Raw genomic sequence first — 13299 nt, forward strand, 5'->3', positions numbered from 1 at the left:
GGCGTCTTGTGTGGACAGGAATTGTTTCTTGATTTGTGGCGATGCGGTGCAATGATTGTACATGATTATTAAGGGGAATTGACGAAAGGAATGCAACTCTCTTTCCCTCTGCGCTAGATAAGGGGACTATTTTTTACTCCTCTAAATATTGGTGATTATACCATAGAACTTCCACGTTTATATAGTCCTGTCAAGGTCTAAAAGTTTGATAAGAGCTGACACACAAACGGGCTAGGATCAGAATTTTTCCTTCTTTGCTTCTACGATAAAGTCTATATGTTTTATAACAACAATAACCTTATACGCAATTATAACCCATCACATTTATGGCTACACACTCCACTCTTTGCATAACTGATGCAGGATACCGGCAAGCTCTATATTCAAAGTTAAAACTCTGTTCAAAAAAAAGTTCAAATCCTCATCTCGTGACGTCTTTTGAAAGGCAAAGGAGTACTGGTAAAGGGAACATTATGGCATCAGTGAAGGCGGCATTTGGCAACTGAGTTTCACACAAAATGCAGCTTAGCTACATAGGACCAGTTACCGTGCAACAGTAAAAAAGAAAAAGAAAGAATTCACAGAAGCCAGTGAAAAAAAAACTCAGATTCTTAGAATTTAGCACACGGATCCTAGTGCGAGGAAAATGGAATTTTGTATTTACATCATTAGTGGAATATTTACAGCATCAGTAAAAAGACACTCAAGATTCTTAGAACACAAATATATAGCTGTACTACGATTCGCAGCATATACAAATTTACATGCCATACATGGGCATCAGATATATCCTCTAGATCTCATGCCCATGCACCAGGGAATCGGAAGCAGAGCACCCCCAGTTTGATCCAATGCCAAGAACGGCCACTTGCCAGCACAGGCTTCACAAAATATAAGCTAAAACGACTCACGTTTCAATTCTTATGCTCACATGTGATCTTTACATGAAATAATTCGGGTACAACAAAGAAAAGTGGTAACAGTGGGCGAGGGCTTGGTTTGAGAGGCCACAGTGAAAATGCTCTGTATATCAATCTAGTGTTGGGCCGAGAGGGACTTTCTATAAAAACATCAAAAAGAGAAGAAAGGTGAGTTCAGCTGAGGATTATGCATAAAAAATAGAATAGCAGCGGAACATATAATACATTGCTCAGCCTGTCTTTCTCCTGTCAAGTTTGAATGGAATGTTCAACCATTTCTTCCTTGGGAACCGCTCTTTTGATTTCTTTTCACTTGAGTTATCACTGTCACTTCCATATCCCTCCATGCAGTGATCCTTCACTTTCTTTTCCTTCTGAGGATGTTTTTCTGTATCGGTTTTGGCCACTTTCGAAGGTGACTTGCCTTTATTCCTGCTGGAACTCCGTTTTAGAGATGGATTGTTGGTATAGGAAGCATGGATCTCATTCCTTTCCTTTAGAAGATCATCAATCTAAAAAGGGCCATAAGGAGTTGGAATGTTGTTGGAAGTGGAAAATGATTACTGCTAGCATAATGAAAACAAAGCTTTATAGTCCCAAGAAAGTGAAAAAATAACTACACTAGAAAAATAGATAATACCGCTTGCATTTCTTGTGTGTATTTGCTGGTCATTTCAGTGAACTTTGCCAAAACCTGAAAATCCCAGTGTTTGAGAATGATTTCCTTCATCACCGCAAATACAAAGAAAGAATCTGATGGGGGTAAAACAATACTTTCTCTGTCCCAAATTATAAGACGTTTTGGCATTTCTAGATTCATAGCATTTTTTATGTATCTAGACATAACATATATCTAGGTGCATAGCAAAAGTTATGAATCTAGAAAAGCCAAAACGTCTTATAATTTGGAACGGAGGGAGTAGAAGACAACTTAAGAACATACCTCCCTATACTCTGACTCAAATTTGGAAAGTTCAGCTCGTTTTGTGAGTATCTTTGCCTCCACATTTCGTAGCATCTCCTTTTCGGCAGGAAAAGATTCACCACATACAACCTTTATAGTATAACTTGCGCTCTTAAAGAAATTGTCACCTGAGGAAGGTAATAGGGTTTAAGAAGTTCCATCGTACCTTAATTAACTAACTTTGCAACAATACAAAAGCAATATACCATAGACAGCAAAGAAGTGGGTTCCAGGTTTCAGTTCATGTATGTCACATGGCTGAAAGCTATCCAATCTTTTAAAGAATGCACCATCAGAATCCTTTGCAGCAGCTGCCTGAATGTTGTTAGAGCTTATAAAGGGGTAGATCCACAAAAGAATTATTTGGACAACAAAAGGCCCCAACTGATCTTCTAAACTCACCAGGTTATTTTGTTCAAAACGGTACACAGGAAAACCAAGGAAATACATCCCTGCAGCAGTAACTTTCCCAACCTTCACACTGTCTTCCTGCAATAGATCACACACTAGATGAATCCATAATAGGCACAACATGATCTTAAAAAAAACATTTGTCATGTTTTGAATGACAGATCATCACTGTGGAAACATATTGGGCAAATTGCATATCTGACACAATTTCATGCCTTGAACTCGAAATTGCCATTATAGAAGCATGAATTGCAAAATTGCCGGGGAAACCAACCTCAACCCTTCATTTTCACCACTGCTCTGTCATCCCGTCAAATTAAGTAAAAATAATAATTTCGAAAATAAAAAGGAAATCTTTGACATGCAAAGACAATAGTGTCAGTACCCTTTATCTACATTCTTCTTCATATTTCCTCAGCCAGACTCTCATCCAACAGAACTCTCTCGCAAGTCGCAACCTCCCTGTGCACAAAGCCTTGAATCCTAAATTCCTCTCCTCCCCCTTCCTAATCAAGCGCAAATCACATAAAATTTTTGATCACAATGGGCACAGAGGGGGTGGTGTCAAGGTCTTTGGCAATGGATTTTGGCCAGAGGGATGAGGGAGGCCACGAGCCCACGATGGTGGTGGCTGGGAATGCATATGATGGCTGTCTGGTGCATGTTGCCCAAACTTGGTATCGCTGCGTTTGGGGCACGATAAGCATCGGTTGTTGGATCCTCAATGCCTAGCTGTCGGTCCTCAAATCGGTTATCACAAACTCATTTTACTCACAGTATGTATAAATAGTGGTGTTATATTTCTTAGTGTATTATTAAAAGAAATTAAGTATGATTCGATTCCTACAGCTGCAAAAATAAGGTACTAACATATTTTTTTTATTTTCTGCTAGTAACATGTCAGAAACAAAAGAAAAGAAGAACCCAGTGCACATACCTGTAGTGCAAGACTAAGCCCACCATTTTCTTCAAGCTCAAAATAAAGCAACTGAAATTGAAAGAAGAAATCTATGAAACATAGGGACAAGGGAAAAAAGAATTGAGGGAACAAATCATGTGTGTGTTCAATAATGCATCCATTCGAAATGGTTGCTTTAGTATGATTGTATTAGTACAGTCAAACCTTTAATGCTTTAACCACTTGCATACATGGAGTATTTAGAATTGTCATAGAAATAATATCAGTAGATTTGTCATAAAAGACTTCTAAACTCAAGTACAGTAGCTGAATTTTAATATCGATAACTTTGATGTCCAAGACAAGCCGTAAATTTATGAGCAGTCACATCATATTATATAAAAGAAACTCGGCTTAAAGAAAATATGTTTGTAAATAATAAAAGTAGAATCATAAAACTATGATATAGGAGAATAACATAGGAACTTTCTCAAGTTCATTCATGGTACCATTAGCTACGCTCACACTTTTGCAATGTTTACAAGTCATCTAGTCAAACCTAGTCGCCATGGGACCGACTAGGACGAAAATCGGGTGACTTGTACAAGTCGACGGTACCCCTAATCGGTCACCGGGGACCGATTAGGACGATTAATCGAGATTAATCGGACGACTTGTAATCATTGCACTTTTGTGAAAGAAAATTCAATTGCCTAGGAAAATGCTGACTTTATACAAAGTTACAAACCAGTACAAGTTGCTGACAACTACAAGAAAGCTTGCTAAGGAGCTAAATCTTGAAAACTAGCATAAAGTTAACTGAAAACAACCAAATAGCCTGCAAAGTCATGCGGATAGATTTGGAAATACAGTTGCATTAGCTATAAAACCCTAATGCCACTACTTTTGATTGGCAATCTGGTTGTATTAGTTAAATAACTAGAAGGTTCAGATTCTCTCAATTAATGAAATAACTTCCCAATGTTTCTTGTTCCCCTACTATATTAGTACCACTGAGATCTGCTGAGACACATAGATATGTTATCTATGTAGATATAGATTCCAAACATAATCCAATGCAAGCCATGCATTTCATTTTAAACACGGTTTTACAGGGTAAACCAGAACATCCAACCCAGCCTCTCTATGCCAGCATGCCATTGAAAACCCCCCTGTTTCAAAGGCGTTGCCTAGGCGTCTAAGCGGACTCGCCTGGACTGCTGGACGCCTGGTTGTCTTTGAAACCATGAAAAATCCAAACCATTTTAACCACTTGCTACAAGAAATTAAGATGCCTTTTATTTTGAATATAGAATAAGTTATTGACCTAGTATTTGATGATATATACAACTCCATTTTAGACATAAACATACAAATGTAGTATGTAGCTGGAATCTGTGTGGGACCGGAAGCTAGTCTGTTAGTATTACAATTCACAAATGTGAAACATTCAAATTTAACCAAAGGGCGTACCCAGCGCAGAGAGCTCCCGCTCTGTGCGGGGCCTGGGGAAGGGTGTCAGTGGCAAGCCTTACCCTCGCCTGTGCAATGCGAGGAGACCGCGACTTGAACCCGGGACCTTCCGGTCACAGGCGGTAAGACTCTACCACTTGCACCAGGCCCGCCCTTCAAATTTAACCAAACAGAGGACAAAAAAATTACAAGGTACAGAATTAATAATAAAGATAAATACTAGAAAAGGTAGATAAAGAATACTAGAACACCAGGACCACATGAAATGTACTTAAATAGTGCAGATAAATGAAAAAAAAAGGTTACAAACCTTGAATTTGCTCTTATCGTTTGAGTGAACACGACAAACTAGCCCCATTTTAGCTTGTTTTTCAGTTATGTCCACAGAATAGAAATGGGCCAATTGCTTTTCCACCTGGCCACATGCGACAATTAAGCATTTACTTATTAAAAAGGAAAAAGGAACATTGCGGACAGCTGCTGCCAACCTTTCTCTGCACTGAGTTTCCTAGCTGGAGTTGAGAAACCATAACCGACCCATTCAATGCCTCCTCCAAAACTGTTGCTGAAACAGTTGTTTTAATTGGCACACCAAGCTTACTGCATGTATTGTGCACGCACAAAGAGCGTCACACAACAGCACAATGCAAACTAGCAAAGAATTGAAGAAATACTGCATCATTTACAAACTTTACCTAAAAAGAGCTGCAAACACCGTGTTTACAGTATTGAGACTCGATAGGTCCAGCTCCAATTCCTGACTATCGGATTCGATTGCCTGAAGAAAATGCAAGTGTCATAAAATATTAAAGTAAGGAGCATAATACACCAATTATCTGTGTCAATTACATCAAATCCTGACGTATCGTACTGCCGCCTCTTATCTGGATCTGACAGGATGTTGTAGGAGAATGTGACTTCCTGGAACTTGTCTGATGCAATAGGGTCATCACCATTCTTGTCCGGATGGTACCTGCCGCAATTCACCAGAAGGAAACACCAAAATGAGTGATATCCTAAACCAGGCTACTGCTACCAGCCCAATCAATGTTCAGACAAAAATGGTTCGCAAGTCACAAAGAGGTAGGGGAAACCAAAAGTGCTCAAACATAACTGGAAACCTCACTAAAAAAGTGCACACGCAACATACGCGACAGAATTCGCCAAAACTGTGCCTGTTTTGGCACAAAATTTGAACACCAAAATCATCACGGGGCGAGGAAAACAACAACAAAAGCAGCACAGGTGCGGAGGAGGTTGAATCTGAGCGGAGAGGTGGCGGCCTTACTTGAGCGCCATGCGTCGGAACGCACTCTTGATCTCCTGGTCGGTGGCGGTGCGGCCCACCCCGAGCACCTCGTACGGGTCCCTCCTCTGCGCCGCTCCACCCGCCGCCCCAGCCGCCGCGGAGGCGGAGTCGCCCTTCTCCGACTTGAACGACCCGAACCTCGACCCCGCCATGGCCACCCCTCGTCCTACTTCTCAGCAAGCTGAAGCAACCCGCCACCGAAACCGAAACTCACGGCACAACAGCCAACGCACACTCGGATCTCGCCGCGGTGGGGCGTCCAAAATCACGGACTCTGCAACGGAGCCTACAGCAACCTCATGGAGTCATGAACCTCCTTCCCTCGCCCGGACGGAGCCGTGGCGGCCATCGCGAGCGCTCAACTAGTCGTTGAGTCCGAGGTACGGGAGGCCAGCCACTCGAGGTGAGGTGGCCGGCTAGATTGAAGAGGACGGCCGGGTGAGGGAGGTGCGGTGGGGGAGGTGGCATATTAGGTGTACCTCGTGGCGGGTCCCGCGGCGCAGTGGCCGTTGGTGGCAGGCACCGCCGCGCTGGGCCTGGTACTAGTGAGCTCCGCCGCCGGGGACGAAGGACGGCCCGGATCCGCTGAGCGGGCTCGGAGGTTAAACCCTAGCCGTAGGATGCGGGCTCGGAGCTGGTGGATGATGACAAGTGGACTCGGAGTACTTGGATTTAGCAAGTGGGCCACCACCAAGTTGCGATCGCACACTACCCTATGATCTTTTTGTTTACGTGGAGTGTAATTCTGTATAAGCAATCAAGGAAAAGGATATTGCAGTTGCAGTTCTTTGTTTATCACTTGCCGTTGTCAGCACTTGCCCGGTTGCATTGCACCTGACCTGCATTTCACGATTCTTGAGAAACAGACAGGAGCAAACAAAAAGAAAAGACCCCCTCCAAAAGAAAACGAAAAGAAAAGTCAGAGTAACGCACCACCTCGTGTGGTTGTGTCATTTACTTTTATTCCTCAGACATTCTGAAGATTCAGAATTGCAAGTATATATAGCACTATAAAAATACCATCTCACATGTGATCTAACAGCACTTTCTTCGGTTCTTTTCTTTTCTTTTTACTGTTGATGCTATGTTCAATACTCGAAGCAAAGATGATATCTGTTGATCATGGTTCATGAGTGTCTAAAGATGCACCCCAAAATACAAAGCAATGGTTACTTCTCAGAGAAAGGTCAAAAAGTGATAAAGACTCTCACACCAGATGCTCCCAGTAACAGAAGGCTCCCAGGTTTAACCTGTGAGAGTCCATTTCATTACAACCCAACCAAACTAGCAACTGCGACCCATGGTGCCGGTAGTTAAACTTCATGTGAGCATGAAGCAAGCCGCCGGCCACCCAGATCACACGGCAGCATGCAGCATGGTATGGTACATTGGTCTGCTTCAGTCCAAAGCATTATGCAACAAATGCGCATCAAGGGTCCACATCTTCTACATCCAATGATCCAAAGCTCCCAGGTTTACACAGTTGAACTCAAGTGCAGACGTCCTTTTCAATCAAGTGGGGCGGTAGCATTCAGCTAAGTTTGCACCGATTGTGATAGAGCATTTGCCGAATCAAACAGAGCAGAGCCTTTTGAACGCTCTCAGCTGCTGCCTGCTCTGGAAATCACAAGCCATCTGATTGGGTCACAAGAGATCGCGTGCATTAGAAAGTTGAGGGGACCATGTGCATACAATTGGTTAGTTGGCACTCTTCATTGTTTTCTCCAATCTGTCACCAATGTGACAGGGTGAAACCATGCATTCTGTTTCTCCTTAAACTGAATAATGGCATATAAAAGCGCCATGCCACATAAATTGCTTTATCAGTAAGTACTGTGGGGAGGTTCGTGAACCTCTTCTCAAAACAACAATAGCCATTAATGGTGCCTAAACAGCAACAGAACATGTCAGGACTGGTTCACTACATTGTCACAATAATTAGGTATGAACTTTCAAATTGTCATGGGTGCATTTGCCACAAATGACAAGTTTCAGCATAAGAAAACAGCTAAAGCAAAGGATATATAATTTTCCTTCTACAATGTCTACAATAGAAAAAAAATAGACCATACTTCCCAAACACTGATAACTCAACAAAGTCAAACCACATGACTTAAGAAAAACTCATCAAATGAAGCATTAGGCAAAAGCTAAAGTCCACATTGTAAAAAGCTCCGTTCCTTTTCATCAAAGTCCTTTTAGAATGCATAATTTGGGACTACCATTACTGAACAATATGCTAGTATTGAGTTATCCCTTTCAAAAAGCTAGTATTGAGTTAACCTATTCCATACCAAAGCTCATGCCTATATTAGTCTACCTCCATAAGTTCAGTAGTGCATTAGAAGTGTTACACTTACAAAATATCAATGTTGAACAACCAGGACGTGTTCAGTTTTGTAAGAAAAGCAAGCAGAGTATACAAGTGAATGGACCATGAAAATCAGCTCACAGTACCACCGTCAATATTTGACTTGAGATATAAAGTTTTCAAAATGTTTCATCGGTGGAGCAAGTTTGTTAGTCACAAACCTTCACTGTTTCTGAAGCTTTTCTCCAATACAACAGTAACCTGCTAGAGGACAGGCAGCATTGGAACTCTTGCTTTTATCACTTCCCACCTTTTTGGTACATGAATGACAAAGCTTCCCATGAGTTACAAAAAGACAATTCAAATCAAACTTCAGATCATCAGGAATCTTATTATTTAGATGAATGTAGGCCTTCTCCCTGCTAGCTGTTGCAGGAACCCAACCCATAGCCTTTGTAATGCGGAGCACCTATTTGCCCAAAAAAATTATTTGTTGTTAAAAATACATGATGCGCATTGAGTTAGTGTCTAGATTCTATGTGACAACGACAAATGAATATTTGAGTACATGAGTATCCACTGGAAAATCATCCTTCTGTAGATAGAACATTAGCACACATGCCACCTGTTGTAAGATTCATATATTAAATAAGGCATCAATATGTGCTTGCTTACTCCAGCAGCCTACAACGACAGCAAGTCATCCAACTAAAAACGAAGCATTAAACGACTAATTAAACAACATAACCAGATTGTAGATGATACATGTGTGTGAATAGACCATTTTCATTGCTTTGAATAAGGATATCAAGTTCCCTCAATATCAGCCACTAAACTCTAATACACTGAAACTGGCAATCTCCAGTGACTGTTCACTGTTGTAACTAAAATAATTAAGAATAAAAAATTGAAATAACATCGTATCTCATAAAGGAAGGGCGGGCCTGGTGCAAGCGGTAGAGTCTTACCGCCTGTGACCGGAAGGTCCCGGGTTCGAATCGCGGTCTCCTCGCATTGCACAGGTGAGGGTAAGGCTTGCCACTGACACCCTTCCCCAGACCCCGCATAGAGCGGGAGCTCTCTGCACTGGATACGCCTTTTTTTATCGTATCTCATAAAGAAACCTAGATTAAGTTATACGTCACTAGCGAATAACTCTCACTCACCTCTTTTGCTAGCCATTCATTGCAAGACAAAATTGATTGTTGGTGGCAACCACCAGGCCGACGAATAGGTGCTCAACCAATAAAGACATGGTTTGTTTCCATCATGGCATAAGATTAGTGTCCCTTGTCTTGAAACAAGAAATTTACTATTTTTTGCCAGCAAGCATTTCAATAACAAGAAGAGGTGGTACCCCAATGCATATTTGCAGCTTTCACTGGAAACATGAAACTCTAGCTGCATACACCCAAAAAGAAGATGAACAGCCTGTTCGCTTGTTGGTTTCAACCAGGGCTTATCAGGCAGCCAACAGTGTTTTACTCTCACAACAAACCAGCACCAGCCGGGCTTATCAGCCCAGAAACCAACTAGCAAACAGGCCGGAAAAGAAAAGCAGCCTAACGGGAACATCCTGCATTTCCCTTTCATCACTACCACATGCCTCGCATGACTCACCAGCTAACGATTGTTGTGCAAACTAAAAGAGTAAAGCGCACCAGCGGTCCCTAAACTTGTACCGTTGTGTCATCTCGGTCCCTAAACTCGCAAATCGACCGTTTAGGTCCTCAAACTTGTTCATCTGTGTCATCTCGGTCCCTACACTTGTTCGGTTGTGTCATCCCGGTCCCTAAACTTGCAAATCACCCGTTTAGGTCCTCAAACTTGTTCAGTTGTGTCATCCCGGTCCCTAAACTTGGTTTTGAGTCTTATCTGGGTCAAAACAGGGTGATTTAAAAACTTTATATCAAAAAATAATTCATAGTTTTTTCATATGAACTCGAATGAAGACAAACTTTATATCAAAATTGAAGCCCTCGACGCGATCTACGACTTTGTAGTTGAAAAGTTTTTGAATTAAAACTGTTTAGGGTCCCAAAATATTATTGTATGTTTATAGATTTTGAAATTTGAAATTTAAAATTAAATTTTGGGACACTAAATGACTTCAAACAAAAAACTTTTCAACTACAAAGTTGTAGATCGTATTGAGAACTATAACTTTCATATAGACCATATCAATATCCAAGATTGTTTGATAATTTTAAATTTTAAATTTCAAAATCTATAAACATACAATAATATTTTGGGACCCTAAACAATTTTAATTCAAAAACTTTTCAACTACAAAGTCGTAGATCACGTCGAGGGCTACAATTTTGATATAAAGTTTGTCTTCATTCGAGTTCATATGAAAAAGTTATGAATTATTTTTTGATATAAAGTTTTTAGATCGCCCTGTTTTGACCCAGATGAGACTCAAAACCAAGTTTAGGGACCGGGATGACACAACTGAACAAGTTTGAGGATCTAAACGGGTAATTTGCAAGTTTAGGGACCGGGATGACACAGCCGAACAAGTTTAGGGACCGAGATGACACAGATGAACGAGTTTGAAGACCTAAACGATCGATTTGCGAGTTTAGGGACCGGGATAACACAACGGTACAAGTTTAGGGACCGCTGGTGCACTTTGCTCAAACTAAAACAACCTCTTGTTAACAATGGACTGATGGAGCAATACCTCCAAAGGATGACACTGACAACTCCAGCAGTTGTTGTAGTTAATGTTAGTTAAGAACAAACAGTTCCCAAAAAAAAAATGTACTCCAACTTAAGGACCTAGGACAAGCTACACCCTCAGCAACAAGGTTTTGGTCACCTGTTTCTGTTGGGCATTCATTGCAAGACGAAAGTGGTTGTCGGTGATCACCACCAGCCACATCAATATTTGAGTGAAACCAGTCTAAACATAAACCGCTTCCATCAAGAAGCACGGCTTGTTCTTTTTTATGAAAGACTTACTTCTTCCTTTAAGCACATTTGCACACATTTCAATCATATACAAAAAATGGGAACTTGTTAAACATGGCATCAGAACTCCTATGCACATTTGCAGTCCTCACAAACAAAAAATCTAGTTAAGGTAAATGCACAGAGAAAAGCTCAACAAAAACCCCGCCTTGCCCTTAAATGGCCATATGGTGCCTCTCATCAAACTGTCGTTCATTCAAATTTCAAGGCTGAACAACCTCTCACCCAGCCCTCCTTTTTTTGACAACAAATCAAAAGCAATGCCTTACTTCACCGTGGTCCATCCATGGCATGCATCGACAGTTGCAGAACTCCAACAACCTGAACAGAAAATCACTTCATCGCTGAAAGAGGACAAGGAGGAAATCGAACTCACGGTCTTTGGTCCAATCCCTTTGAACCGCGAGAGCTCCTTCTTCACCTCATCCACCGACAGCTCCCGCAGGTACTCGAGGCAAATCTTGCCCCTCCGCTCCCTCACGTCCCTCAGCATGGCCCGTATCCTGGCAGCCTTCGTCGCCGCCAGGCCGCCGCACAGGATGGCGTCCTCCAGCCTCTTCCCCTCCTCATCCACCACCTCCAGAACGAAACAAATAGGAATAGAAGGAAGGGAGTGAGTTTAGACCCCGGGAGTTTGTAGAAGCTTCTGGAAGGCACTGGTGCGCAGGCATTGACTCCATGCTAGTAGCTCACCTGGTCCCAGGAGGGGAAAGCGGCCTTGAGGGAGGCGAAGGCGCGGCGCGAGATGGCATCGGTAGTGTTCTGAGAGAGGAGGGTGATGACGAGGCCGTCAAGCACTGTGGGAGACAAAGGCTGAGGCCGAGGGTCACGGTTAGGCGAGCGGCCACCGAGGCGGAGGCGGAGGCGGCGGAAGGGCGCAAACTCCTCGGGGAACCCGTGGAACACGAGGAGGGCGTCGCGGACTGCCAGGCATTGTGCCGAGGAGGGGGAAGAGTGACAAGGGTAGGGCTCCGGCGAAGTGTCGTGCCTCGCCGGTGAGGCCGGAGCCTTCCGCTTGGGCTTCCTAGGCATCGTAGAAAGATGGGTGCGGCGGCTGCCGGCCGGCGACGGCGACGCGGCAGGGGAAATGTGAGGCCTGTGCTTTTGTGATGGAATCCTAGGCCATTCTCGAAGAAATAGGTTTTGGGCCCAATAGAGAACAAACAAGACGCTAGAACGTTTTACTATTGTCGATTTGTCGTATTTTCCTCCTCATCAAACTCTAAAACCGGATATCTTATCCCTAAACTCAACGGTTCAGGTTATCTTTCTGCCCTGGTCTGGTGCGGTTTTAGAGGTGATCTTGTTTTTTTAGTTAAAAGATTGATAAATACTTGGTAAAGTTTTAAAATCATAAAAGATGCCTATAAATTTTTAAAATCTAAAATAAAAATTCGAGATGGATTTGGATACGCTAATTTGAAATAAAATATTTAGAGCTCATGAAATTATCTCTAACGCTTCAAAAAAAAATGATTTTTGCTTTTGATGGGTTTCAACTCTAGTCTACCCCAACTTGTTTAGGACTTAAAGGCTTTGTTGTTGTTGTTGCTGCTGCTTCAAAAAATAATTTAGCACTAGAAAAATAGAAAAAATATAAAAAATCTAGAAAATTCTAAAACATTCTAATTTATGCATAAACATATTTTAAAAAATTTGCACAACAAATATATGAGATACAACTAGCATGAGTGCAACATGCATTAATGTTGAATGCATTCATGTTATACATTTGTGTTGGTTGATTATTATGTTTTATTGCTATAATGTTAAACACATTTATACATCGATTAGGATGTTTTGGGAATTTTCCATATTTTGTAAATATTTTTTTTTCATTTTTCTAGAGATAAATATATTTTTTTAAATGTCTAGAGATATTTTTATAAGATATAAATATTTTATTTAGATTTGTTTTTTGAAATTTTTAAAAATGTATAGAATCAAATATTTACCAAATTTTTTAACTAAAAAATCACTCCAAACCAAAGCTAAGAGGTAATTTGAAAAGTTTCAAGAATTCAGGGGGTAAGATGT

At 41.5% G+C, this 13299-nt stretch overlaps 2 protein-coding genes across 4 annotated transcripts; both read right to left on the reverse strand.

Annotated features, from left to right (window-relative positions):
- Window positions 1-636: 636 nt before the first annotated feature.
- Window positions 637-6422, reverse strand: LOC136527965 (chaperone protein dnaJ 16-like). Its single transcript, XM_066520837.1, has 11 exons — window positions 5955-6422; window positions 5516-5639; window positions 5362-5444; window positions 5155-5266; window positions 4977-5081; window positions 3233-3283; window positions 2287-2373; window positions 2091-2199; window positions 1864-2012; window positions 1561-1614; window positions 637-1432 (listed from the first exon to the last, which is right to left on the reverse strand). The coding sequence occupies exons 1-11, from the start codon at window positions 6125-6127 to the stop codon at window positions 1151-1153; spliced, it is 1329 nt and encodes a 442-aa protein (XP_066376934.1). The 5' UTR covers window positions 6128-6422; the 3' UTR covers window positions 637-1150.
- Window positions 6423-7056: 634 nt separating this feature from the next.
- LOC136528653 (putative DNA glycosylase At3g47830) lies at window positions 7057-12376 on the reverse strand. 3 transcript variants are annotated; one of them, XM_066521613.1, is made up of 5 exons: window positions 11956-12376; window positions 11639-11839; window positions 8855-8911; window positions 8508-8755; window positions 7057-7610 (listed from the first exon to the last, which is right to left on the reverse strand). In XM_066521613.1, exons 1-4 carry the CDS (start codon window positions 12292-12294, stop codon window positions 8510-8512), a joined length of 843 nt encoding a protein of 280 aa, XP_066377710.1. In that variant the 5' UTR covers window positions 12295-12376; the 3' UTR covers window positions 7057-7610; window positions 8508-8509. The 3 variants fall into 3 exon arrangements, with proteins under 3 accessions (XP_066377710.1, XP_066377709.1, XP_066377711.1); XM_066521612.1 differs by having other exon boundaries at window positions 7057-7862; XM_066521614.1 differs by lacking the exon at window positions 8855-8911 and having other exon boundaries at window positions 7057-7862.
- Window positions 12377-13299: the final 923 nt, after the last annotated feature.

Source organism: Miscanthus floridulus, chromosome 19, assembly GCF_019320115.1.
Source record: "Miscanthus floridulus cultivar M001 chromosome 19, ASM1932011v1, whole genome shotgun sequence".
Lineage (NCBI taxonomy): Eukaryota > Viridiplantae > Streptophyta > Magnoliopsida > Poales > Poaceae > Miscanthus > Miscanthus floridulus.

Excerpts from the sequence above, each read along its gene's own strand:
- LOC136527965 (XM_066520837.1), bottom strand. The coding sequence starts at position 6,127 with ATGGCGGGGTCGAGGTTCGGGTCGTTCAAGTCGGAGAAGGGCGACTCC. Across the intron at positions 5,082-5,154 it reads GAAACTCAGTGCAGAGAAAG|GTGGAAAAGCAATTGGCCCA; the intron begins GTTGGCAGCAGC and ends GCATGTGGCCAG. Across the intron at positions 2,013-2,090 it reads CCACTTCTTTGCTGTCTATG|GTGACAATTTCTTTAAGAGC; the intron begins GTATATTGCTTT and ends TACCTTCCTCAG.
- LOC136528653 (XM_066521613.1), bottom strand. The coding sequence starts at position 12,294 with ATGCCTAGGAAGCCCAAGCGGAAGGCTCCGGCCTCACCGGCGAGGCAC. Across the intron at positions 11,840-11,955 it reads CTTTCCCCTCCTGGGACCAG|GTGGTGGATGAGGAGGGGAA; the intron begins GTGAGCTACTAG and ends TTCGTTCTGGAG. Across the intron at positions 8,912-11,638 it reads AAGGGATTGGACCAAAGACC|GTGGCATGTGTGCTAATGTT; the intron begins GTGAGTTCGATT and ends ATCTTACAACAG.